Here is a 27,159-nt window from a genome sequence, read left to right as displayed (position 1 = left end):
AGCATTACAAATTTGGTAAATATCTTAAGAATACATTGTGTCAAAAAAAAAAAAAATGGTGTTGTTGTTTTCTGTCCAAAGACTGGTATGATGCAGCTCTCCATGCTACACTATCCTGTGTAAGCATCTTCATCTCAAAGGTAACATTCTTCTGAATCTCCTTACTGTATTCATCTAATGGGCCCCTTCTACTATTTTTTACCAACACTTCCCTCCAGTACTAAACTGGTGATCCTTTGATGTCTCAGAATATGCCCTACCAACTGATCCCTTCTTCTAGTCAGGTTGTGCCACGAATTTCTTTGTTCTCCAATTCTATTCAGTACTTCCACATTAATTACGTGATCTACCCATCTGATCTTCGGCATTCATTTGTAGAGTCACATTCCAAAAGCTTCCATTCTCTTATGGTCTAAATTGTTTACCATCCATGTTTCTCTTCCATACATGGCTACACTCAATACAAATACTTTCATAAAAGAGTTCCAACACTTAAATCTATTCTTGATGTTGACAAATTTCTCTTCTTCAGAAACACTTTTCTTGCCATTGCCAGTCTAGATTTTATATCCTCTCTACTTCAGCCATCATCAGTTATTTTGCTGCACAAATAGCAAAATTCGTCTACTACTTTAAGTGTCTCATTTCCTAATCTAATTCCTTCAGGGTCATCTGTTTTAATTCAGCTATATTACGTTATCCTTGCTTTGCTTTTCTTGATGTTCATCTTATATCCTCCTTTCAAGATCCAGTCCATTCCGTTTAACTTCTCTTCTAAGTCCTCTGCTGTCTCCGAGAGAATTACAATGTCGTCAGCTAATCTCAAATTTTTTGTTTCTTACCCCTACACTTTAATTCCTACTTCAAAGTTTTCTTTAGTTTCCTTTACTGCTTGCTCGATGTAGCTTGCTCGATGTACAGATTGAATAACCTCGGGGAGAGGCTCACTTCCTTCTCAATCACTGGTTCCCTTTCTACTGCCGTGTGGTTTCTGTACAAGTTGTAAATAGCCTTTTCCTCCCTGTATTATACCCCTGCTACCTCAAAATTTCAAATACATATTTCTCTCAGTCTACAAATGCTATAAACGTAGGTTTACATTTCCTTAATCTATGTTCTATGAGAAGTCATAGGGTCAGTATTGGCTCATATGTTCCAACATTTCTAGGGATTCCAAACTCATCTACCACAAGGTCAGCTTCTACCAGTTTTTTCATTCTTCTGTAAAGAATGTGTGTTAGCATTTTGCAACCATTACCTACTAAACTAATAGGCCAGTAAAATTCACAACTGTCAGCATCTGCTTTCTTTGGAATTATTACATTCTTTTTGAAATCTGAAGATATTGTGCCTGATTCATACATCTTGCTCACCAGATGCAAGAGCTTTGTCATGGCTGGCTCTTCCAGTTATCTGAATAATTTCTTTTTTCTCATCATACAGTCCTCCAACCCCTCATCATCTGTGGAACTAGTTGGCATATAAATTTACACTACTGTGGTAGGTGTGGGCTTCCTTTCTGTCTTGGCTACAATAATGTGTTCACTATGCTGTTCATAGTAGTTTACCCACAGTCCTATTTTCTTATTCATCATTAAACCTACATCCGCATTACACCTACATGACTTTGTATTTATAACCCTGTATTCACTAACCAGAAGTCCTGTTCCTCTTACCTCCGAACTTTACTAGTTCCCACGATATCTAACTTTAACCTATCCATTTCCCTTAATAATTTTCTAATCTACATGCCTAATTAAAAAATCACACATTCCATGCTCCAATCCATAGAATTCCAGTTTTCCTGATAATGACATCTCCTCAGTGGTTCCCACAGGAGAGTTGAATGGGGAACTATTTTACCTCTGGAACATTTTGCCCTAGAGGATGCCATCATCGTTTAACCACAGAGTACTGCTCCAGACACTCAGAAAAAATTACAGCTGTGTTTCCCCTTGCTTTCAGCCATTCACAGTCCCAGCACAGCAAGGCTGTTTTGGTTGATGTTACAAGGCCAGATCAGTCAATTATCCAGGCTGTTGCCCCTGCAACTATGGAAAAGGTTTCTGCCCCTCTTTAGGAACCACACGTTTGTCTGGCCTCTCAATAGATATCCCTTCATTGTTGTAGCAATTACGGTAAAGCTACGTGTATCACTGAGTCAAGCATGCCTCTCCACCAACGGATAAGGTCCATGGTGCAATGGGACAGGGGGAAGGGGGTGAGGGGAAGGGGGTGAGAGGTGGGGGCAGGGCGAGGGGGGCGAGGGCGAGGGGGGCGAGGGCGAGGGGGGCGAGGGCGAGGGGGGCGAGGGCGAGGGGGGCGAGGGGGGAGGGCGAGGGGGGGAGGGCGAGGGGGGGAGGGCGAGGGGGGGAGGGCGAGGGGGGGAGGGCGAGAGGGGGGAGGGCGAGAGGGGGGAGGGCGAGAGGGGGGAGGGCGAGAGGGGGGAGGGCGAGAGGGGGGAGGGCGAGAGGGGGGAGGGCGAGAGGGGGGAGGGCGAGAGGGGGGAGGGCGAGAGGGGGGAGGGCGAGAGGGGGGAGGGCGAGAGGGGGGAGGGCGAGAGGGGGGAGGGCGAGAGGGGGAGGGCGAGAGGGGGAGGGCGAGAGGGGGGAGGGCGAGAGGGGGGAGGGCGAGAGGGGGAGGGCGAGAGGGGGAGGGCGAGAGGGGGAGGGCGAGAGGGGGAGGGCGAGAGGGGGATGGCGAGAGGGGGAGGGCGAGAGGGGGAGGGCGAGAGGGGGAGGGCGAGAGGGGGAGGGGGAGAGGAGAGGGGAGAGGGGAGGGGAGAGGGGAGGGGAGAGGGGAGGGGAGAGGGGAGGAGAGGGGAGGGGAGAGGGGAGGAGAGGGGAGGGGAGGGGAGGAGAGGGGAGGGGAGAGGGGAGGGGAGAGGGGAGGGGAGGGGAGAGGGGAGGGGGGAGAGGGGAGGGGGGAGGGGGAGGGGGAGAGGGGGAGGGGGAGAGGGGAGGGGGAGAGGGAGAGGGGAGGGGGAGAGGGTGAGAGGGGGAGGGTGAGAGGGGGAGGGTGAGAGAGGGAGTGGGAGGGTGAGAGGGGGAGTGGGAGGGTGAGAAGGGGAGTGGGAGGGTGAGAGGGGGAGTGGGAGGGTGAGAGGGGGAGTGGGAGGGTGAGAGGGGGAGTGGGAGGGTGAGAGGAGGAGGGTGAGAGGGGGAGGGTGAGGGTGAGAGGGTGAGGGTGAGAGGGTGAGGGTGAGGGTGAGAGGGGGAGGGTGAGAGGGGGAGGGTGAGAGGTGGAGGGTGAGAGGGGGAGGGTGAGAGGGGGAGGGTGAGAGGGGGAGGGTGAGAGGGGGAGGGGGAGTTGTGGAGGGGGAGGGTGAGAGGGGGAGGGGGAGAGTTGGAGGGGGAGAGGGGGAGGGTGAGAGGGGGAAGCGAATGTGCAGGCACAGGGGTAGGGGTGCAGGAGAGAAATAGGGGTATAAAAACAAAAAACGTTTTTTATTTTCAAAGTTAGAAGTTCATACCATTTTCTATTCATTCAGTGCTAAATAATGTCCTCAAGATATTGACCATCAGCAGCAATACACTTTTAGAGACTATCTCTGAAGTTTTGAACAGCTCAATAAGGGGTATGGTGTTCACTCGTTCAATAATCTGCTCCCTTACCTCTGGTAGGGAGCTTAAAAACCTTTCCTTTCAGATATCCGATCGAAAGAGGTTACAAATGCTCAAATCTGGTGAGGTCGCAGGTCACTTCACATCGACTTTTAAAAGAGAACAGGCATCCCTGAAACATGTCTCTCAAAACACTAAATGAATTTCAGGGTGTGTGAGCTGTAGCTCCATCCTGTTGGAACCACAAGTCTCTTAATCTCTCTTCTATAACGATCTCTTCCATTATGGGCTGCAGAAAATTTTGAAACAGTGAAAAGTAATACCTGGAGCCCATGGTCATAGTTAAACACCTTCCTCCCCAAAGATATGCCACACCACACCTTTAGCTTATGGGAATGTAGAGATCTTTTGTGAATAATTTGTGTGTTATTTCCAGCCCAGATGCAAAAATTTTGTTTATTCACAAACTCACTAAGGAGAAAATGTGTCTTGTTGCTATTGAAGAAAGCTGCCTCTAGAGGGATTTCTGCAAGCATTTGTGCACATAGGTTTTGGTATAGTCTGCTGGACTCAATGCTTAGACCATAACTGTATTGAATGGATGAAAATTCAAATACAAAATGTAAAATCCTCTTCAAACTGAGATCTAAAATGTCCAATGCAAACAGCATGCCTCTGAGCAAAACATCTTAGTGTGCTACTAGTTTCCTCCAACTTATTATGCAACAGCCTCCCCCAAGATCATTATGAACTGTCCAATACCACCTTTTTTATATGCATCCTTATATTTCCCATATGATTCAGTACTTCCTAGGGCCTTTTATAAGTATTTTTATGTGTATCGTTCAGTTCAGTTTGCCTGAAAACCTAGTCTTCTTTGACATATAGAATATTCTGGAATGATGTACATTCTCATGATTGTTAATAGATTGTTGTCATTAGCAAAAATATGTACATATGCCAAATTAAATATTGGATCATGAAAGTAAAGTAATAAATTTTTAGCAACAAATATTAAGAGGCTGTGGAAATGTTAGCATAAATAACTAACGCCTCTACTTACCATAATTGCAATTTGTAAATTTGCTAACACAAAAACCTCATTACAATTCAAATGAAAATATCATTATCCAGCATTGTAATTTCATTTGTTATTCATTTTTATGTAATTCAAGGTAATTAATGATGCCTGTAAATTACGCAGATATTTACCTCTTGTTAGTTACACCACCCAAATTTACGAAAATCTGATATTTGAGAAAACGTGTGTACTTAATTTATGTAATCTGGCGAAGCACGATGTGTATAATTCGAACAAATGTTAGCAATAAATTAATTACGAAATTAAAGTAAAATCAAAATAATTGTTCAAATCAAAGTGTGAATTAATTTTCACACACAAAACCAAGATGATGATAAAAATATTGTGCTATTTGATATATTTTATAACCTGTACAACTGTAACAGCAGTTAGTTTAGATGAAATTGTTTTTAATTGTAAGTTACATTTTGTAACAAATTAACAATGGTAGTGATTGTTAAACTTGTATTTAAAGTGACACAGCAAAGCTGCACAGGCAGTCAGTCAAGTTTTGTTTACTTCGGGAGTCAGTTTGGTTTAGCTCAGTTTCATGAATTGTTTTGAACTTATGTCAGTTCTGTCCATCAGCTACTGTCAATACATAATTTGTCAAGCTTGAAATTTTCGTGATGTTCTCATTATTCGCAGCATCCACAACATCAATGAACCACAGGTCAACACAAGTTAAGTAGTAACATTTAAAGATTGTTACAAACTGTCGAACCCAGGATCAAATTGCATCTGTATTAGCCACAGCTTTGTTGTGCAGAATGTTGAACAGTTACTGAAAAACTCTTTGCATCATGATCAGAGATTGGATGTTTAGATGATGTCATTATATGCATGCATGGCAAACCCCTACATGCTCTGGTCAAAACCATTTTGGCTACTGAACTGGAGTCACTGATGGAACAAAGGGAGACCATACACAACTCCCTCCTCCAAGCACCACACGAGCAGTTATGCCTCTAAACTGCCCAGTCGATTCTGCCACACCCATATAAATAAAAAAACCACTTTGGTTGATGTCTACCTTATCCCCAACAAGGGTCAGCCACACACTTCCGTTTACATTAAATCTACAAACAAACAACAGTACTTACATTTTGACAGTTTTTCATTTCAAATATTCAGTCCCATACAGTCTTGGTGTTCAAGGCATCTGTTGAGGTGCAGACTCTTTACAGTAGTACAGTGCCATTGTCACCTTAGCCTTCCTTGTAGGTAATTATTCCACTAGTGTAGTTGAAAACCAGATTTCTCAGGCCATCACATCCAATCCTGGTACTGTGATCCCTCCAAAAAACAACCCAACTGAGGAATACACTTCTTGTCACTCAGTACTGCCCCTGTTCTTGAATGTAATAATCAGCTAATTCAACAATGCTATGACTTCCTAAAATCATGGTCTGAAATAAGGTCTAGTTATTTTGTCCACCACACTTAAAGTAACCTTTCGTCAGACCCTATGCTCCTGCATGCATTTTCTTAACCTATACCTGCTACTCCTGTGCCTTTACCTGCTGTAAGACTTGCCCGAACCACCTTCCTACCACCACCTATACCAGCTCTGTAACTGGAAAAACATATACTATCAAAGAGAGAGCCACCTGTGAATTGACACATATTGGATGCCAGCTGTTTGGTCTTATACATTGGTTTGACAACCACCAAGTTATCAATTAGGATGAATGGGCACAAACAGAGGGTTTATACTGGCAACATACATTCTTCTGTTGCACGGCATGCTCTACACCATGAGTCATGACTTTGGGGCCTGTTTCACTACACATGCCGTCTGAATTCTCCCCAGACACCAGTTTCTCAGAACTCCACTGGTGGGAATTGGCTTTGTACATGTATTTGGTTCTTGCCACCCCTAGCCTAAATTTACATCAGCTTCTGTGCTTTCATCACTTCTTTTCAGTAACTATTCCTTTTCTTTGCTCTCTTATTTATTTTTCTATATATATATATATATATATATATATATATATATATATATATATATTTTCCAACCCGTCTATACCCCCCCCCCCCACTTTTCTGTCTACCACTTATAATGTATTTAGCTTTCCACTCAACTTGAACCTTTCATGATATTTTTTTCAGTAATCTCTGTGTTACGCATTACTCTATCTTCCACTTCTAAGCTATCAGGTTTTCACATCTTGTCTTTCCTTCTCATCCTGTCCAGTCAGTCTCCCTGTGATTATGAGTTTTTCTGTAACTCTTCCCATTTCCCAAATCTCATCAGTCCTTTTCCTTCATCCCTCTTCCTTTCCCTTCAACCCTACTGCCAGAAGGAGGAGCCACTTGCTCCAAAAGCTCACATACTTCTGCACCTTGTGTTTTCTCCTGCCACCAACTGGCAAGCAGTTTTTTTTATCTATCCATACTACTGCTTATATAGGCAAATACTCTTGCACAGTTACAGAGTACTACAAGTATCTAACAATACATGTATTGGGCATGTTATAAAGCTTAATTAAAATTATATATGTTTGTCTGGTAGTTTAAGAACAGCAATGAAAATCACAGACTTGTAAGAAAGATTGACTTCATCTGTAAACTGACACAAAAAGTGCTTTATGAAAACATTAAATTGCTTTGTGCATTTTGTTCAGGAACTTGACTATCTTTCACAAGATATTATGATCATAAAACAACTAGATTTACTTTCTTTCTGAACTCAACATCACTGAAAAATGGACACACAATAAAACAAAGTCTATCTTGCAAGATGAACTGTGCATTTCAATTCAGCTTACAATCTTAGGAAGTATGAAGTCAACAATGTGATCACTATTAAAGGGTCAATCACAAAGTTGCTTTTGAACTTCATGATTCCTTTACTTAATTATAAGTGTAAGGAGAGAATGAAACAAGCTTACAAGAGATCTGATGAATTACATGGAAAGTACCTAACACAAATAACAGTGGCAGTTACTTTGACAAGTGACAGCTTGATTTACCCATGCAGGACGTATCAACATATTTTGATTATCTTATGGTGAACAAGCTGTCTAGTCTCCACAGTTCTGAAGAAACTAGCTTGTTGCTGTGCATGCAAGTAAGTCATAAGATTGGACACTCAAACTGCAATGTATAGGGCACCCAGTTTGGATGAGCATCACCACTAACCTGTGGCTTTTGCCTGGGGATTTTTCTGGATAATAGAAGGTCTTATTTGTTGCATAAAACGAAAATATGGTGTTAATGGCTTTTTTGGTCGAGGAGGTAATCCCAGCTTCTCCTCAACTGACTGTTTCAGTCCACAACTTGGTTGGTCAGCAGGAAAGCTTCCAAGACTGTGTCTGAAAAAGATTGTGATTAAATAAAAGAAATTATGAAAACATTACATTTCTTAAGATGGCTTTGTGCAGAATCTTTGTTACTTATTGCAAAAAGTTATGAACATAAAATATGTAGAATCATTTTCTTTCAAAACATAACATCACTCTTAAAAGATAAATGTAAGTGAAACTATCTTAACAGATCAGATGAATACAAAAACACAATTTTTAGATCTAAACTGTGTGAAAACTTTGTTACAAGAATCTCAGTCTAAAAACACACGAAATAATAAGAGAACTTAAAATATAAATTTGTGTCAGTTCCTAAAAATTTATTGCCATTCTTTCTATAAAAAATTTTATACTGACTAGCAAGTTTTTCTTGGAACCAAAGGGCAAATAAAAATGACAATGTCAAGTACGAAGACTCAATGGCATTTCTATAAGAACCATGAAACACCGCCTGAGAAGTCTGGTTGAAAAATTGGTAAAAAGTAAATAGATGACTAATATATAAAATCCACACACACATGCTCATTTGGTGGTAAAAACCAAAACTTTCAACCACACAGAAATACATCCATCATGTACAAGCACATCACGTATCCCAGCAATTTACAGTTATTACCTTAAACAATATCTACACCTCAAGTCACAATTTCCTGATATGTCACTGCCCTAAGCATGAACTAATTTGATCTTAGTGACATAGCACGCAGTTTGCTGCACATCAAAAACCATTATTTCATTGCACAAGATGCTAGAAAGTAAATCTTTAACTTAGTATACAATGAGGTGAATACATGAAAGAGGGCATACTTGAATTATTAGCTGTAATGGCTTTTAACAACATGCTTTCATATGTTGTTGTTGTTGTTGTTGTTGTGGTCTTCAAGTCCTGAGACTGGTTTGATGCAGCTCTCCATGCTACTCAATCCTGTGCAAGCCCCTTCATCTCCCAGTACCTACTGCAGCCTACATCCTTCTTAATCTGCTTAGTGTATTCATCTCTTGGTCTCCCTCTACGATTTTTACCCTCCACGCTGCCCTCCAGTACCAAATTGGTGATCCCTTGATGCCTCAGAACATGTCCTACCAACTGATCCCTTCTTCTAGTCAAGTTGTGCCACATACTCCTCTTCACCCCAATTCTATTCAATACCTCCTCATTAGTTATGTGATCTACCCATCTTATCTTCAGTATTCTTCTGTAGCACCACATTTCGAAAGCTTCTATTCTCTTCTTGTCTAAACTATTTATCGTCTATGTTTCACTTCCATACATGGCTACACTCCAAACAAATACTTTCAGAAACGACTTCCTGACACTTAAATCACTACTCGATGTTAACAAATTTCTCTTCTTCAGAAACACTTTCCTTGCCATTGCCAGTCTACATTTTATATCCTCTCTACTTCGACCATCATCAGTTATTTTGCTCCACAAATAGCAAAACTCCTTTACTACTTTAAGTGTCACATTTCCTAATCTAATTCCCTCAGCATCGCCCGACTTAATTCGACTACATTCCACTACCCTCGTTTTGCTTTTGTTGATGTTCGTCTTATACCCTCCTTTCAAGACACTGTCCATTCCGTTCAACTGCTCTTCCAAGTCCTTTGCTGTCTCTGACAGAATTACAATGTCATCGGCAAACCTCAAAGTTTTTATTATTTCTCCATGGATTTTAATACCTACTCCAAACTTTTCTTTTGTTTCCTTTACTGCTTGCTCAATATACAGATTAAATAGCATCGGGGAGAGGCTACAACCCTGTCTCACACCCTTCCCAACCACTGCTTCCCTTTCATGCCCCTGGACTCTTATAACTGCCATCTGGTTTCTATACAAATTGTAAATAACATTTCGCTCCCTGTATTTTGCCCCTGCCACCTTCAGAATTTGAAAGAGAGTATTCCAGTCGACATTGTCAAAAGCTTTCTATAAGTCTACAAATGCTGGAAATGTAGGTTTGCCTTTCCTTAATCTTTCTTCTAAGATAAGTCATAGGGTCAGTATTGCCTCACGTGTTCCAATATTTCTACGGAATCAAAACTGATCTTCCCCGAGGTCAGCTTCTACCAGTTTTTCCATTCATCTGTAAAGAATTCGCGTTAGTATTTTGCAGCTGCGACTTATTAAACTGATAGATCAGTAATTTTCACATCTGTCAACACCTGCTTTCTTTGGGATTGGAATTACTATATTCTTCTTGAAGTCTGAGGGAATTTCGCCTGTCTCATACATCTTGCTCACCAGATGGTAGAGTTTTGTTAGGCCTGGCTCTCCCAAGGCTGTCAGTAGTTCTAATGGAATGTAGTCTACTCCTGGGGCCTTGTTTCGACTCAGGTCTTGCAGTGCTGTGTCAAACTCTTCACGCAGTATCATATCTCCCATTTCATCTTCATCTACATCCTCTTCCAATTCCATAATATTGTCCTCAAGAACATCGCCCCTGTATAGACCCTCTATATACTCCTTCCACCTTTCTGCTTTCCCTTCTTTGCTTAGAACTGGGTTTCCATCTGAGCTCTTGACATGCATGCAAGTGGTTCTCTTTTCCCCAAAGGTCTCTCTAATTTTCCTGCAGGCAGTATCTATATTACCCCTCGTGAGATAAGCCTCTACATCCTTACATTTGTCCTCTAGCCAATATACAGATGCTTTCATAATGTTGAGAAAAAAGTATATATTTGTGGTGAACACACAGTATCAGATGTAATATACTATAGAAAACAGACTGTTCCTTCTATATGACACAATATGATCATTAATAACAATTATTAGCAAACAGTAGTCTGAACAGCTTTAAATAATGAATGTTATTTGTAGTGTCTATTTTTAGATGTTGAGGAATGGAAATTCTTTTGTAAAATAAATATTACCTTTTTATTAACTGATCACAATATTAAAAGAATGCTCTAAATAAAATATATGCTTATAGCCTCCAGTTCAGAGCAAGACTGACACAATTTTAGCTGTTCATAGGTTAATTTTACTTTTAAAAAACCATAAGCACATCATTTGGATTGAAGATGCTTAATTGGTCCCATTCCAGATTCTTCCAGCCCAGATAATTTCTTAGGTGGCCACTATGAATCAAAGCTGGGACATCTGAGACAATGGACAATTGTGCAAACAACTAGACTAGGCATGTGATCTAGTCTTGCTGTCAAGCGAATGTTCAAAGTTGTTGCTGCTACATTTAAACAACCAGAAAGCAGACCTAACAATTCATGCTGCCACACAGTCTACTCTTTTTTTTATTTTATTTTTTTATTATTTTAAAATACTCATGCGCTGTCTTTCCAATTTTTTTTTCTTCTTTTCAAATATGTTTCTATACTGTTAAATTTCAAAACGAATCAGGTTCCTTGTAAGTAGAAATAATACGTAGAGTGAAGTCAAAAAGAAAAAATCATGGAGTGGAGTGAAAAACAATGTCCAAAGTGATAAACGAGTTTTTTTAATGTTCTTGTTAACACAATTTAATCAGTTAATACAACACTGACAGTGTGTGAGGATTTATCCAGGTGGACTGCAGGAGAGGTGACAGGATGAGAAAAGGGTAGGTAACTACTGGGAGATGGGAAAAAGAAAGACAAATCTTTCTAAAAAAATTACTATAATTACAGGACAGGATAGGACAGGAAATAAATTGGAAAGGGCAAAAGAAGAGGAAAGATTGAGGACAAGGGAATGGGAATTGGACAACAGTTGGAATAGGTGGTCAAGGATGGAGAGTAGTGAAAGATTAAGCTTTGGAGATAATGAGAACAGAAGATAGTGTCATGACAGAATTCTTCTCCTACTTGGAGATAGATTATTTATACTACTACAATGTAGTCCAACTGTCCATCTTTGAGACAGATTAGTGGTGGTGACAGGTCAGATTTACCTAACTGTGACATCAGCACTAACAGTGCATTAGTCCGCATCCAGACAATATCTCCAAGTGTTGTGTGAGTGCACAATTACCTCACTACAACACAAAATAATAAACTCATTGTATGTTGTACAATATTCATAGTTACTTCCCACAGTTTCATGACTGAATCGAAAAATAGTTAGGTAGCCTTCCTGGATCACCCTGATTACGTGCCTAGATTTCATGGTCACAACATGAATTACTGCAATGCTGTGACTAGTCTGTACTTGACATCAGCTACAGAACTAGAATTCTTTTTTCATGAAAGGTCAACATTCGTAATTCTGTTACAGTTGCAATAAGTGATATGGTTCTCATGTGATAAATCCACTTTGTGCTGCTGCTTCACAGTTCATAACAGAAAAATCACTGTAAAATGTTCAGTTAATTTTGATGGTATCTTATCTGTTTGGAAGACAAATCCAAATCGGGAAGATATCATTTGAATAAAAATTATCATTGAAATCCCAATAACGATTCTATTTGGATGACGAAAATCACATATCAATATTAGGGTATCAATCAGCTGTAACATTCCATATGTCCAATACTTAAGAGACATCGTCAATAAGAAGGCTTGTTCCTATGCCATCAGAGGGAACAAAAAAGGGGAAAAAAAATCATATTATGAGTGCTTGCTTTGTTAAAAATGGTTAGACAGTACACAAATGTGTTTCTTAAACCATAATTTGCAGAGGAATTACAAGAGATCTTGGCCTCTCTGATCATTATTATCAGATAAAGTTGAAGATAAGACTGCCAAAATTCCATAAATTTGCAGGGCCTAAAAAAATGTTGAAACTTCTAGGCAGATTAAAACTGTGTGTCAGACTGATTTTTTTTTTTTGGGGGGGGGGGGGGGGGCGCGCAAAACTTCTATTGTCATTAGCGCCCGGTCCGTGACCTAGGAAACAGTAAAAAACCGAAATTGAAAAACAGCAGCAATGAGAATGAAAGTCATAAAATTGGAGAAACTAAAAGCAGAAGGAAGGCTTAAAAATCCACTACAGAAAGTGGTAGGTTGTCCCCAAAAAAAGCTTCAAATGACTGACGTCATTTCACTGGCACTAATAAACTTGAGAACGCGGTCGGCTGAGCGCATGTCATCTGCTAAAATCGACGATATATCAGGCGATAGCTGTAGACGGGAGCGTAACGGGTTAAAATAGGGGCACTCAATTAAAAGGTGTCTTACCGTCCACAGCTGAGAGCAGTGGGGACAGAGTGGGGGAGGATCGCTGCTTAAAAGATGTCGATGGCTAAAAAGACAGTGCCCTATCCGGAGTCTAGTTAAAATTACCTCCTCCCGACGACGCGTTCGGGAGGAAGAGGTCCAAGCACAAGGAAGAGCTTTCACGTCCCGCAATTTATTATGGGTAAGTGTCGACCAATGCGTGTGCCATAAATGAACAACACGTCGACATAGAATGCTCCGTAGATCGGCGAAGGGAATCGATTGAATAGCTGGCCGAGGAAGAGAGACTGCAGCCTTGGCTGCAATATCGGCCGCCTCATTTCCACAGATACCAACGTGTCCCGGGAGCCAGAGGAACGCCACCGAGACGCCCCCCAGGTGGAGCAAGTGCAGACAGTCCTGAATCCAGTGGACCAGAGGGTGCACAGGATAAAGAGCGTGGAGACTGAGGAGAGAGCTGAGAGAATCTGAGCAGATAACGTACTGTATCCGCTGATGGCGGCGGATGTAGTGGACAGCCTGGAGAACAGCGTAAAGCTCTGCAGTATAAACCAAACACTGGTCGGGAAGACGAAAATGATTTGGGGTGTCGCCAACAATATAGGCACTCCCTACACCTAACGATGTTTTCGAGCCGTCGGTGTAAATAAAGGTGGCGTCCGTCATTTGTGCACATAGAGCAGCAAATGCCCGACGATAAACAAGTGAAGGGGTACCATCCTTGGGAAATTGACAAAGGTCACGGAGCAGGCAGATCCGGGGACAGAGCCAAGGCGGTGCTGTACCCCAAGTTGTCAAGAAGGTTTTAGGAAAGCGAAAGGAAAGAGAATGGAGCAGTTGACGGAAGCGGACTCCCGGTGGTAGGAGGGAGGAGGGACGGCCTGCATACCCTACATCAAAGGAGGCGTCGAAAAAAAGGTCATGGGCTGGATTAGCAGGCATGGAAGACAGATGGCTAGCATAACGACTCAGAAAGACTGCTCGCCGATTGGACAGTGGAGGTTCAGCAGTCTCAGCATAAAGGCTTTCCACAGGGCTGGTGTAAAAAGCTCCAGACACTAAACGTAATCCACGGTGGTGGATAGAGTCGAGACGCCGAAGAATAGACGGCCGAGCAGAGGAGTAGACTATGCTTCCATAGTCCAATTTCGAGCGCAATAAGGCGCGATAGAGGCGGAGAAGGACCACTCGGTCCACTCCCCAGGAGGTACCATTCAGGACACGGAGGGTGTTGAGGGATCGCAGACAGCGAGCCGAAAGATAGGAAACGTGGGAGAACCAGCACAGTTTTCTGTCAAACATAAGACCCAAGAATTTAGCGACATCCGAAAACGGAAGGTTGACAGGACCTAGATGTAAGGAGGGCGGAAGAAACTCCTTACGTCGCCAAAAATTAACACAAACGGTCTTACTGGGAGAAAAACGGAAGCCGGTTTCGATGCTCCAAGAGTGGAGGCGATCGAGACATCCTTGAAGACGTCATTCAAGAAGGCTGATCCGTTGAGAGCTGTAGTAGATCGCAAAATCGTCCACAAAGAGGGAGCCCGAGACATCAGGAAGGAGACAATCCATAATTGGATTGATGGCAATGGCAAACAGTACAACACTCAGCACGGAGCCCTGGGGTACCCCGTTTTCTTGGGAGAAAGTACGGGAGAGAGTAGTGTTCACCCGCACCCTAAATGTGCGCTCTGCCATAAATTCGCGAAGAAAAAGGGGCAGCCGACCTCAAAAGCCCCAAGAGAACAGTGTGCGGAGGATGCCTGTCCTCCAACAGGTATCATATGCTCGCTCCAGATCAAAAAATATTGCTACTGTTTGGCGTTTCCGGAGAAAATTGTTCATGATATAAGTGGAGAGAGCAACAAGATGGTCAACTGCAGAACGATGCTTTCGGAATCCGCATTGGGCAGGTGTTAAAAGACTGCGGGATTCCAGCCACCACGCTAAACGGTAATTCACCATACGCTCCAAAATCTTACAGACACTACTCGTGAGAGAAATGGGGCGATAGCTAGAGGGGAGATGTTTGTCCTTTCCAGGTTTCGGAACAGGAACGACGATAGCTTCCCGCCATCGTCTGGAAAAAGTACTGTCGGTCCAAATTCGGTTATAAAGGCGAAGGAGGTAACGCAGACTATGGGTTGATAAATGCAGCAACATTTGGACGTGGATACCATCCGGTCCTGGGGCGGAGGAGCGAGAAGAAGAGAGTGCATGTTGGAGTTCCCGCAAGGAGAAAACAGTATTGTAGCTTTCGCGATTTTGAGAGGAGAAAGCAAGAGGTCGCACTTCCGCTGCACGTTTCTTCGGGAGAACCGCTGGCGGGTAATTTGAAGAGCTCAAAATCTCAGCAAAGTGCTGACCCAACGAGTTAGAAATTGCGATGGGGTCCACTAATGTGTCATGCGCGACAGTGAGCCCAGAGACCGGGGAGAAACTAGGCGCGCCTGAGAACCGTCGAAGCCGACTCCAAACTTCCGAGGAGGGAGTGAAGGTGTTAAATGAGCTAATAAAGAATTTCCAGCTTGCCTTCTTGCTATCGCGGATGACACGACGGCATCGCGCACGGAACTGCTTATAGCGGATACAGTTGGCCAAGGTAGGGTGGTGGCGGAAAACGCGGAGAGCACATCGCCGCTCACGTAGTGCATCACGGCATGCCTCGTTCCACCAAGGAACTGGGGGGCGCCGGGGCAATTCGGAGGTGCGTGGTATTGAATGTTCCGCAGCTGTAAGAATAACGTCGGTAATATGTGTGACCTCATCGTCGACGCTGGGAAAGTGACGGTCATCGAATGTCGCTAGAGACGAAAAAAGTGTTATCGGCTTGGGCAAACTTCCAGCGTCGCGGGCGCATGAAGGGCAGTTGAGGCTGCAGTCTAAGGACACATGGAAAGTGGTCACTTGAGTGTGTATCATCAAGGGCGAACCATTCGAAGCGCCGAGCTAGCGGAACAGTACCGACCGCAAGGTCCAAATGAGATAAATTTGTGGTGGAGGCAGACAAAAATGTAGGGACCCAAGTGTTGAGGCAAACTAGATCTGCTTGGTGGAAGACGTCTAGCAATAGTGAGCCACGTGGACAAGGATGTGGAGATCCCCAAAGCGGGTGGTGGGCATTGAAGTCCCCAACCAGCAAATATGGGGGTGGAAGCTGACCAAGAAGATGAAGGAGATCAGCTCGTGCCATTGGTGTGGACGATGGAATGTATACAGTACAAAGAGAGAACGTGTATCCAGAAAGGGAAAGACAGACGGCGACAGCTTGGAAGGAAGTGTTTAAATGGATTGGGTGATAATGGAGAGTTTCATGGAGAAGAATCATGAGTCATCCATGTGCTGGAGTGCCTTCAACAGAGGGGAGATCATATCGGACGGACTGAAAATGAGGGAGAACAAAGCGGTCATGGAGACGCAGCTTTGTTTCCTGAAGACAGAAGATGACCGGCGAGTAGGATCGTAAGAGGATCGACAATTCATCCCGATTGGCTCGAATACCACGGATATTCCAGTGGATAATGGACATACGGTGAACAGAAAATGGAGGAATGTGACCAAGGTCGCTGTCAACTCAACGACTGCTCTGAGCTTGCGACCGACAGCATGGAATGGCATTCAGCCGAAGGCAGAAGATCCTGATCCATATGTTGGTCAGGAGCAGCTCCTGCCACCAGCGACCGGCTGGTTGATCGGCTGCCAGCAGTGCGCCTCGGCGACACAGAAGACGGCCGAGGGCGATTTCCGCCAGGTGGTGCTGTAGATGGGACACGCCTTGGCGGAGAAGGAGAGGAACTGGGTTTCTTTGTAGCCTTCTTGGTAGTATGATGTTTAGAGGAAGGAGGAACCGATGGTTGGGAAGTTGCCGTACGTAAAAACTCTTCACGAGTATGCTCTTTTTTCGAAGTCTTGGTGTCTGACTTTTGGGCTCGAGATTTAGCAGAACTCGACGAAGGGTGAGCCAGAGAGTGGGCAGGCGAAAGTGGTGAGGTTGAACGGGCGATCTTTGCGCTGGCCGATCTGACGACCGTGGCACTAAAGGTGAGGTCGCAAGTCTGCGTGGCCGCCTCCTTTGTTGGCCGAGGAGAAGCAAGGACAGTGCTGTATTTTCCTTTCTGAGGCACGGTGGGCTGTCGGCTGGCGAATAATTTTCGAGCAGCAAAGGTCGACACCTTTTCCTTTACTCGAATTTCCTGGATGAGCTTTTCGTCCTTAAAAACGGGACAATCGTGAGAGGAAGCAGCGTGGTCACCCATACAGTTGATGCAGCAAGGGGATGAAGGTGGACAAGCACCCTCATGGGCATCCTTGCCACACGTAACACATTTGGTCGGATTGGAACAGGACTGGCTGGTGTGATTGAACCGCTGACACCGATAGCAACGCATAGGGTTAGGGACGTAAGGGCGAACGGAAATTATCTCATAGCCTGCTTTGATTTTCGATGGGAGTTGAACTTTGTCAAATTTCAAGAAGACAGTGCGGGTTGGAATGATGTTCGTGTCAACCCTTTTCATAACCCTATGAACAGCCGTTACGCTCTGGTCAGACAGGTAGTGCTGAATTTCTTCGTCAGACAATCCATCGAGGGAGCACGTATAAACGACTCCACGCGAGGAATTTAGAGTACGGTGCGGTTCCACCCGGACAGGGAAAGTGTGTAGTAGTGAGGTACGCAGCAATTTTTGTGCCTGGAGGGCACTGACTTTTTCTAACAACAGGGTGCCATTCCGTAATCTGGAACAAGACTTTACAGGACCTGCAATTGCGTCGACACCTTTCTGAATAATGAAAGGGTTGACCGTGGAGAAGTCGTGACCTTCGTCAGACCGAGAAACAAGGAACTGTGGCAACGATGGAAGAACTAACTGTGGCTGAGACTCAGTGAACTTACGCTTGTGAGCAGACATAGTGGAAGGTGAGGAAACCATTGCGGAAGAATCCCCCATGATTACCGGCGTCTCCGATGGCGCGCTCCTCCCTTGTGGGGGCCTTCTCTGAGGGCACTCCCGCCTTAGGTGATTGTTCACACCTCAGGTCACACCTCCCGACAAACGGACGGAGGGACCAATCGGCACTTTCGGAAGGTATCAGCTCGGGTAATCACCCCTCCCTGGGCCTGGCCGATACCAGGGGGTACGTACGTGTCCTACCTGTCTACCCGGGGCGTGGAATTACGCGTTACCCCATCACTGGCTACGCATGGAAGTGCGTGGGTCGGCCTTCAGACACGCACAGGGAGGAAGAAAGACAAAGGGAAAGGAAAGAAGAGAGGTCTCAAACGCCGCAGCGGAGAAAAGGGTAAAGAGAAGAGGTAAGGAAAAGAGAAGGACAAAGGAAGGATGAAGACTTACAAGCAAGGAAGGCGAAGAATGTGGTACATTTACAAGTGTCCGTCTCCGGACGTAGACACAAACCATACTCCCAGAGGGGGAGAAAGGGAAGGAAAGAGCCAGAGGTGGGGGGGGGGGGGGGGGGGGGGCGAAGATGGGGGATGGGGAAGGATGCGGAAAGGGAAGGTATGCAGCCCGGAAAGGAAGGAAGGCCACATCAGCTCGGGGTCCCGTGCTCGCTACGCACGTATCCACAAAAGAGTTGTGGATCCCCTGGGGGGGTGTCAGATTGAGACGCGAACTCGGGACATTTGCCTTTCGTGGCCAAGTGTTCTACCAACTTTCTTCCAGGAGTGCTAGTCCTGCACATTTTGCAAGAGAGCTTCTGTGAAGTTTGGAAGGTAGGAGACGAGGTACTGGCAGAAGGAAAGCTGTGGAAGGGTCGTGAGTTGTGCTTGGGTAGCTCAGTTGGTAGAGTGCTTGCCCACCAAAGGCAAAGGTCTCAAGTTTGAGTCTCGGTCTGGCAAACAGTTTTAATCTGCCAGGAAGTTTCATATCAGTGCACACTCTGCTGCAGAGTGAAAAATCTCATTATGGCTTTTTTTTTAAAAAAAAAAAAAAAAAGGTTCTTCTCAGGATATAAAGTACACATTTGTTCTACGGCACTGGTAAACACATCTGGGATGAAATGTACATGGAAACCAATGTAACTGCTCTAATCTCTAAATTGTGCACATTGTTTAAATTAATTTTTGATGAGATGTTTCCGAGTCATGCTTGGTTGGCTCAGTTGTTAGAGCACATGCCCATAAAAGACAAAGGTCCGAGAGCTTGAGCCTGGTCCAGCACACCTTTTTAATCTGCAAGAAAGTTTCATATCAGTGCACACACTGCTGCAGGGTGAAGAATTCGTTTTGGAAACATTCTCCAGGCTGGGGCTAAGCAAAGTCTCCACAATAGCCTTTCTCCCAGGAGCACTAGTTCCACATGTTGTGCAGGAGAACATCTGCAAAGTTTGGAAAGTACAAGATGAGGTACTGGTGAAAGTAAGGCTGTGAGAATGGGTCACAAGTAATGCTTGGGTAACTTAGTCAGTAAAACACTTGCCTGCGAAAGGCAGAGATCCTGTGTTCAGCATAAAGTTTTAATCTGCAAAGAAGTTTTGTATCAGCGCACACTCTGCTTCAGTGTGAAAAATTCATTCCACAGGTATGTTTCCCACAAAAGAGCTTGTAATTAGGAAGACAATACAGAAATTAAAAAATAATTCAGGAGCCATTCTAGTCTCTGCGCTGAAGGTGTGCACAGACAGCATACAAGCCCAATTAACAAACATAATACATGAGTCCTTTAATTTGGGTTTATTTCAAGAATACATAAAGCATGGTTGAATTGTGCCCTTACTGAAGAATGGTAATACAGAGAGAACTGAAAATTACAGACCAGCTGCATTACTGTCTGCATGCTCAAAAATAACTGAATCAATCATGAAAGATAGCCAATGAGTTACATGATACATGAAACCTTTTCAATGAAGCACAGTTTTTCTTTCTGATGTGGGAGAAGTACAATATTGTATGTTACAGTTCACAAAAGTTTTACTTTTAAGTTCTTGACAAAGATTACTGTGTTACATGCCCATTACTCGACTTGTCCAAGGCTTTTGCCACTGTTTACTATTAAATACTGCTAAACAAGCTTGAAGCACTAGGTATAAGAGGAACAGCAAAATAATGGTTCCAGTCTTTCTTGCAAAAGAGTAGAGACAGTTTACACATAAGCTGATGATAAACTTTTTAGTACAACAATTGTCAGACAAGAAACATCAACATAGATGTTCCCCAGGGTAGTGTGTGTGGTCCAATCCTGTTCTTAAAGTGTATCAATGACTTTCCAGACAGTGTAAGACATGGAGAAAAAGTTCTCTTCACTGAGGACAGTAACATTAAAGTCACCGACAAAACATCAGAACTTCTATTGGAGAATGCAACTCTCAAGGATGTTTACAGTTAAGCAGCATGTAATAACTGTACAATGACTAAAGAAAAACATTATGCACTTCAGCACAAACAGGGAAAATAACTGTCGTATTTGGCACAGTCGATAAATCTATACATTGTGCATTTTCAGGAATGAGCATTGATTGCCAATTAATATGGAAGCTTCACACAAAGATATTGGTAAAAAGAACATCGTCATCTTAGGGTTTTACCATCAATTTGTAAGTCAATGTCCTGTGGTTACACGATATTCGTATGTGAAATCATGGCTATGGGATACTTTTCTAGTGATTGAAGCCACAAAACATCTTTAAACTGCACACATTTTTAAAATGCAGAAAAGGGCTGTAAGAATAATAACTACAGGTTCAGGCTCATTGTAAATAACTGTTTAATAAACTGTGTATCCTTACTGCACCAAGTGAGTACATCTACCAATCTCTTGGGCAGAGCAGGGAAATATTACTACGTATTTCACTAATAGCTCTATACATAATCATGGAACAAGAGCTAGTTTGATCTTACATTTACCAAGAAAAAAACAAACAAAAAAAAATCAAAACATTTTCTATCAGGGAAAAAAAGTGTGTAATAATTTGCTGCATAAAATGAAAAAGGTTACCGAAAAGGCAGCTAAACATTCTTTATAAATAATTTGTACTACATGATTAAAGATTGCTTAGAGCACTCAGAGTAGTTGTTAACAACAACAAAATAACTTCAACACTAACCACAGTTTAATGCCTTTACATCAAAATCATGTGTACATCTAATGTGTGCAGTAATAATGTCTTGAGATTCTCCAGAATTTAACATCTCACTCATCTCGTTACTGACAATCATTTAGTATAGAGAACCATAGTACCACTCATCACACTGGCTCAGTTTTTCAGGTGGAATGAGTGAAGGAAATGGTAAGCACAGAGAAAAGCTGCATGTTTAGAGCCCTGGAGTCAATTCTCCGAACTGACTCGAGCTAGTGGAGGGGGCATAGCACTATATTCATGGTCCAATAGAAACCAACCAAATGAGGCAATGTAGCTGTTAAGGTATTAACCTCATACTCAGGTGGATGGATTTTGCTCTGTCTGGCTAGCCTGATTTAGGTTTTCTTAAATCAATTCAGGCAAATGACGGGATGGTTCCTTCAGCAAGGCCACAGCCAACCACCTGTCCTACACTCAGAAAGTATATTTATCTATTCTGTATGTATATTTTGATTTACTGAATTTCATCGCACAATCATGTTCAGAAAGAAACAGAACACGTTGAATGACTAGAGATATGATGTTCATATTCACAGGACATGTACATTAGTATGTTATGCAGAAAAGATTAGCACTCCAGTCACTTCGCACTTCGGTTCAGCACGTGTCCTGTTGCCTAGTAGGCACAGGGTCCACCATGGGCCGTGATAACTTGTCCCTGCTTGATGGCATCGACACTTTAAGGCCCGAATGGTGTCCTGTGGTATAGCCATCCATGCTGCATTCACCTGGTTCCAAAGTTCACCTGTGGTGGATGACATTGGGTCAGTGTTGGACCAGTCATTTCACCATATCCCCACACTTTTTCAATTGGCAACCATTGGCAAAAGGCTGACATCCTGTGTCACCAAGAAGGCAAATGTTCATGCACCAACATGTGGTTGTGCACTGACATTGCGAAAAATGATGTCTAGGGGAGTTGTGCAGAAAGGGTGTGGCTACAGGTTGCAGGATGTCATTAATGTAGGTCACACAGATTACGGTGTGCTGGACCACACCAACTGCGATTTGCAGTTGTACCCAATAGCTGTCACTGTTTGCCTTGTGTGAATAGACACTGTTCCACTATTGCACCAGAGCCAAGGAGGATGACGATCTGTCCTGCAGTGCCATTTGGATAAGGTGTCGGTCTTCTCTGGGGATGATCAGGGTGGTGCAACCTGATCAATCTCACCATGTTCTACGACCTTCCATGAACCATTCTGCACACACCCGTTTCACTGTCGAAAAACTTTGCCCCACACAAGCAGCATTTTCCCAGATGGATGCGTCACTTTTTCACATGTCAATAATGTGCCCTCTTTTAAACTCACTGATCTGATGCTACGGTTCATGCATTTGTCTGCGAGACATCCTGTACGTCTGCTCGAGTCACAGTGGTTCATAGCAATGTGAGCTACAGGCACATTTCATTGGTAGGTGGTGTTGCACCGCAATACTGTTATTGACGTTGAACCTGCAGGCTGACATTGTTCAAATGCTAATCATTCTTGCAGAATATACCAATGTGCATGTCCTGTGAATATGTACATCCTATCTTGAGTCGTTCAGGGTGTTCTCCTTTTTTCTGAACATGAGTGTATTACCATAACAATCAACATATTGTGTGATGCCTGTAGAATGAACATAAATAAATAAGAATTGAGCGACAATCCCTGGATTTGAATAAATGAATGAATAAATAAATAAATAAATAAATAAAAGCGATACAGCAAAAATCCCTCAGCACTATTCATTTCATCATTTTTCTGCAGGCTGCATCACCTTCATTATCATCCCCTTTCATCTTGCACATTGTCAATCAAAGCACGAGCTGACTACATCTATAAGACAGTTGTTGAAAGTTCTCTGTGGAAGGTATAAACATTCATCTCAACTGTAGCTGTTAACTTGCTGCCTATTACACAAGACAAGTGCACTCTTCGTTGATGGATTACTACCTGTTGCTTCAGTTTCTTTGTATACAGCTGTTGCCTCCTGTGCAGAGGACAGCAAGCCTGCAGCGTAAAACATGAAGAATCAAACTTCCTGGCAGATTAAAACTGTGTGCCGGACCAAGAAGTGAACTCTGAGTCATGCTTGGGTAGTTCAGATGGTGTAGCTCTTGCCCATGAAGGCAAAGGTCCCCAGTTAAAGTTTCGGTCTGGCACACAGTTTTAATCTGCCAGGAAGTTTCATATCAATACACATTCCACTGCAAAGTGAAAGTTTCATTCTGGAACCATCTCCCTGGCTGTGGCTAAGCCATGTCTCCTCAATATCCTTTCTTCCAGGAGTGCTAGTTCTGCAAGGTTCACAGAAGAGCTTCTGTGAAGTTTGGAAAGTAGGAGATGAGGTACTGGTGGAATTAAAGCTGTGAGAATGGTCGAGTCGTGCTTGGGTAGCTCAGATGGGGGAGCACTTGCACATGAAGGCAAAGGTCCCGAGTTCGAGTCTCAGTCAAGCACACAGTTTCAATCTGTCAGCAAAGTTCCATGTCAGCGCATACTCTGCTGTAGAGCGAAAGTTTCATTCTATGAAGAATCAAGTAATCAATTGTTGGGGGACCGCTAGAATATGGGGAAAATATGTCCCTTGACTTACAATTACTTTACACTATTGCTGGGTTATGATTCTCCCTGCTAAGTAATTCTCAATAGCATTTGGGAGACAGCACACGTCTCCTGATCAGTGCCGAAAACAGAGGAACTATAGTAGGACTGAGAAACTTTTACTGTTACTATCACCATTGTGCATGGTTACACTAGGCCCCTATGTATCTCTCCAATTTTAGGATAAAAGTCAGTTATATCTATATCATCATGTTTCTCCCTCAGACCTGTGCATTTTATTGTCCACAGCCCTAGAATTCTCCTCCCTCCCCCCTTCCCCACCCCCTTTCCTTCCCTCAAACATCTATTTAGTTCATTCTTCCCTAGATTCAATTTTGTCATTTAACATTTCATCACTTGTTTTCTTAATTCTCTTGGCACTGAATCAACAAAACCAACATTTTAATGTCTCCACCTGGTCCATTTACCTCACTGATTTCTTCAGAAAAAAAAAAAAAAAAAAAAAAAAAAAATTTAAAAGCTGTCCTAAAACTGAAAGCTGGTTAGACCAACAGCCTTGGTCCTATTTGAGGTGGCATGCCTTTGTCTTGCTCCAACCTTCAAGCTGACTTGACAAACAATTAATGGATGAAAGGGGGGAGGGTGGGGGGGGGGGGAGGGTGTATACCTACAGTTAAACACAGAGTTTAAATTCACCTTTCTTCACATACAGAAATCATTACAAGAGGGATAAGTGCCAGAAATAATCCCAGGAGCAAGCGAGGATTGAACCTGTACCTTCAAAACAACAACATGGCTTCACTAGTAGGCCTGCACAGAGAGCCGATAGTGTTCTGTATAAACTTACAAAAATTGTCAGTTTGAAGTATCACATAAAAACAGTAGATGAGTACCTTCAGTACAAAAAAGAACAGAGGTTGTTTTCCAAAGGCACTCTTTCTGCTATTACATAGGAAACTAAATCATTTCCATCATCATAAATAGATAAGCACTAATCAAAATTTGTTGTTACTATACTTTATATAAGTAGCCTACAGTTGCTGCTCCTGTCAATTAACAAATAATTTAACACACTTCACATTCCTGAAGATTCTCCTTTGTGGTGAGGGATATGAAACACAATATGACTTCACAAATCTTATCAATAACATAGTTCTGTTAATTGCACCTGCCATGTGCAGTGGGAGTAACATGGACACATTCCTTGCCAGTGTGTACACTTACCATTTTTACCAGAAAAAGCTAACAATACTACAATCACCTAAGCTAATAAACAACCCACATTTCATGTTTTGGTAGCAAGTTATGTAACGAGTAGTGATTTATTAAAATCTTCAACTGATTGTAGTCCTGGATTGTTGAAATTTATGACTTGGCTTGGCCTGAACTATTTGTGAAAACTAACTAGTTTACAGTCTCTCATTTTGTACACAAATTCTTTTATTGCTCATTAGAGACCATTGTCATCGATAGAACACAACTGGTACATTTTACCGTTTTTTTTTTAAGTTTATGTTATGTCTAGTGAATAATTGGCATTAATTCTAATGTATATACCTGAATCCATAGGCCTACTAAGCAAACAACTGTAAAGTGCATGGCGGGAGATACTGTTTATTGTATCGTATACTCGTTTCTGGCAGGTCCATTGAGGACTGGAGTATGGTGCTTACTTCCATGAACAAGTGCTGCTGTTACTCTAACAGACTAATTATGGAAAGCTCCAGAATTAAACGGACTTTACATGACCAATAAGTTCTTATGCATCGTGACTTTTGCTGCCCTTAGTAGTGACACTCCATTCACAACATAAACTGCGAAACACCCAACATTACAAAAAGCAAGGACCGGAACTTTTTCACATCAAATATTAATAAATAACTAATCGTACACAAATCCTGCAACGGCATACACCTGTGGGTTTTCACGAATAGGGCCATCAGTTTCAATGGCATCTCTCTGATTTAATAGTACATTAAGACCGTCAATACACTGCGATAACGGCTGGCTGTTCTCTGCTCTTCTATTATCCAGTAGCCCACACCTACTACAGATTACTGCCTTTCACATGCTTACAGCGTTACATGAATGAGACAGCATTGTCTGTTGTGCATACTTGCAGCAGCAGGCCACGCCGTTACCATTAACGGGCAGAAAATGCACGGAAAGTATTTAACATCAATATTTCACTTAAGTATCTGAGTAACTCAATTTAAAAAGCTTTATTTCACTTCCGGTGGGAGTGACTTTGTGTTCTAGGACTAAAACTACGAATGTACAATTTTTTTCTTGTATAAAACAAACAAATTTTACCGTGGAAACAGCACATTCCGAAAATGCTTAAAGGCAAGATTCCCTATCCTCATCATATCTGCGCCAAGCCTCATATCAGCTCAGTTTACTGTTTACATTTGCTTGTGTTCACAGGTTGGCCAACATTTCTTTTTTGTCACTTCGCAATGCAAGTATCGGAAGTTCCGGCGCAGCTTCTAACTTACTGTTTCTCACACTCAACTTCTGATGTCTCTGTTTTCATATTATTGTTAAGTAACTTAAAAACGAAAATTGCTATAAAATAATTTGCAAATTATTTTGTCTCTTGATCAACATCGTTTGTTAATTACCTACAGTCAACTTAACACAGGTGGCTGTCGATTATTAACGGTACGAAAACATGTTAACATATTATGTGAAAATCCAATTTAAGGCTGGCTGTTTTCGCCTCTTCTATTATCCAACAGCCCAGGTCTGCTACAGACTACCGCCTCTCAAGTGGATATAACATATTTTGGATAAAAAAGCGACGGAAATTAATTTTAACGATTATCATTCAATTTCACACAAATGCGCTACAACAAATTTGAAAAGCTCACTGATCAAGGGCACTAGACACATAATTAATTCAATGCTCCAACAAAACAGACAAAAAGTCGTCACGGTAATCGCAGTAAGCATCTTGGGACTGAGTGTTTAAGAATGAATATCGGGGTTGTAAGTCTTTGTAGCATATGTTACTGTCAACTTACAATTATAAATAATACATCAAATGAATGAGGAATTCAGTTTTGTTTGCATAATCGTGCAAATATTCCTGAAATCGGAGTAGTTCACTGTGGTAATAAAGAAGAATCAGCTAGCATTCAAAATGGGGTACGGCAAGGTTTGTCCTTAGCCCCATACTTATTTAATCTGAACATACAAAAGGTTATCGACAGGTTGAGAGAAGTAAACATAAGAGTAACAATTCGTGGTGATAAGGTAGACATACTGAGATTTGTCTGTTATACAGCACTAACTGTAGAAAGTAAAGGAGACATGCAAAAAATCCTGAACCCAGTGGATAGAATAATGGAGGAGGAATTCCATATGAATAAGCACACATAAAACAGAAGTTCTAGTCTGCAGTATAAATAAAAAAAGCAAGACAGCAGTAAAGTTGAAAA

At 42.6% G+C, this 27,159-nt stretch overlaps 1 protein-coding gene across 3 annotated transcripts in view; it reads right to left on the bottom strand.

Annotated features, from left to right (window-relative positions):
* The window catches only part of LOC126236969 (transcription factor A, mitochondrial), a 112,906-nt gene extending 86,739 nt beyond the window's left edge, over positions 1-26,167 (bottom strand). For all 3 annotated transcript variants that reach the window (XM_049946675.1, XM_049946674.1, XM_049946676.1), the window contains exons 1-2: positions 26,030-26,167; positions 7,789-7,961 (exon numbers count right to left, since the gene is read on the bottom strand). In XM_049946675.1, coding sequence (XP_049802632.1) covers positions 7,789-7,961; positions 26,030-26,103 — 247 coding nt within the window. In that variant the 5' untranslated portion in view covers positions 26,104-26,167. The remainder of the gene's footprint in view (positions 1-7,788; positions 7,962-26,029) is intronic.
* Between the last annotated feature and the right edge of the window lie 992 nt (positions 26,168-27,159).

Source organism: Schistocerca nitens, chromosome 2, assembly GCF_023898315.1.
Source record: "Schistocerca nitens isolate TAMUIC-IGC-003100 chromosome 2, iqSchNite1.1, whole genome shotgun sequence".
Classification (NCBI taxonomy): Eukaryota; Metazoa; Arthropoda; class Insecta; order Orthoptera; family Acrididae; genus Schistocerca; species Schistocerca nitens.
Note: the sequence above shows the minus strand (reverse complement) of the source record. Positions and strands in the feature narration are given on the sequence as shown.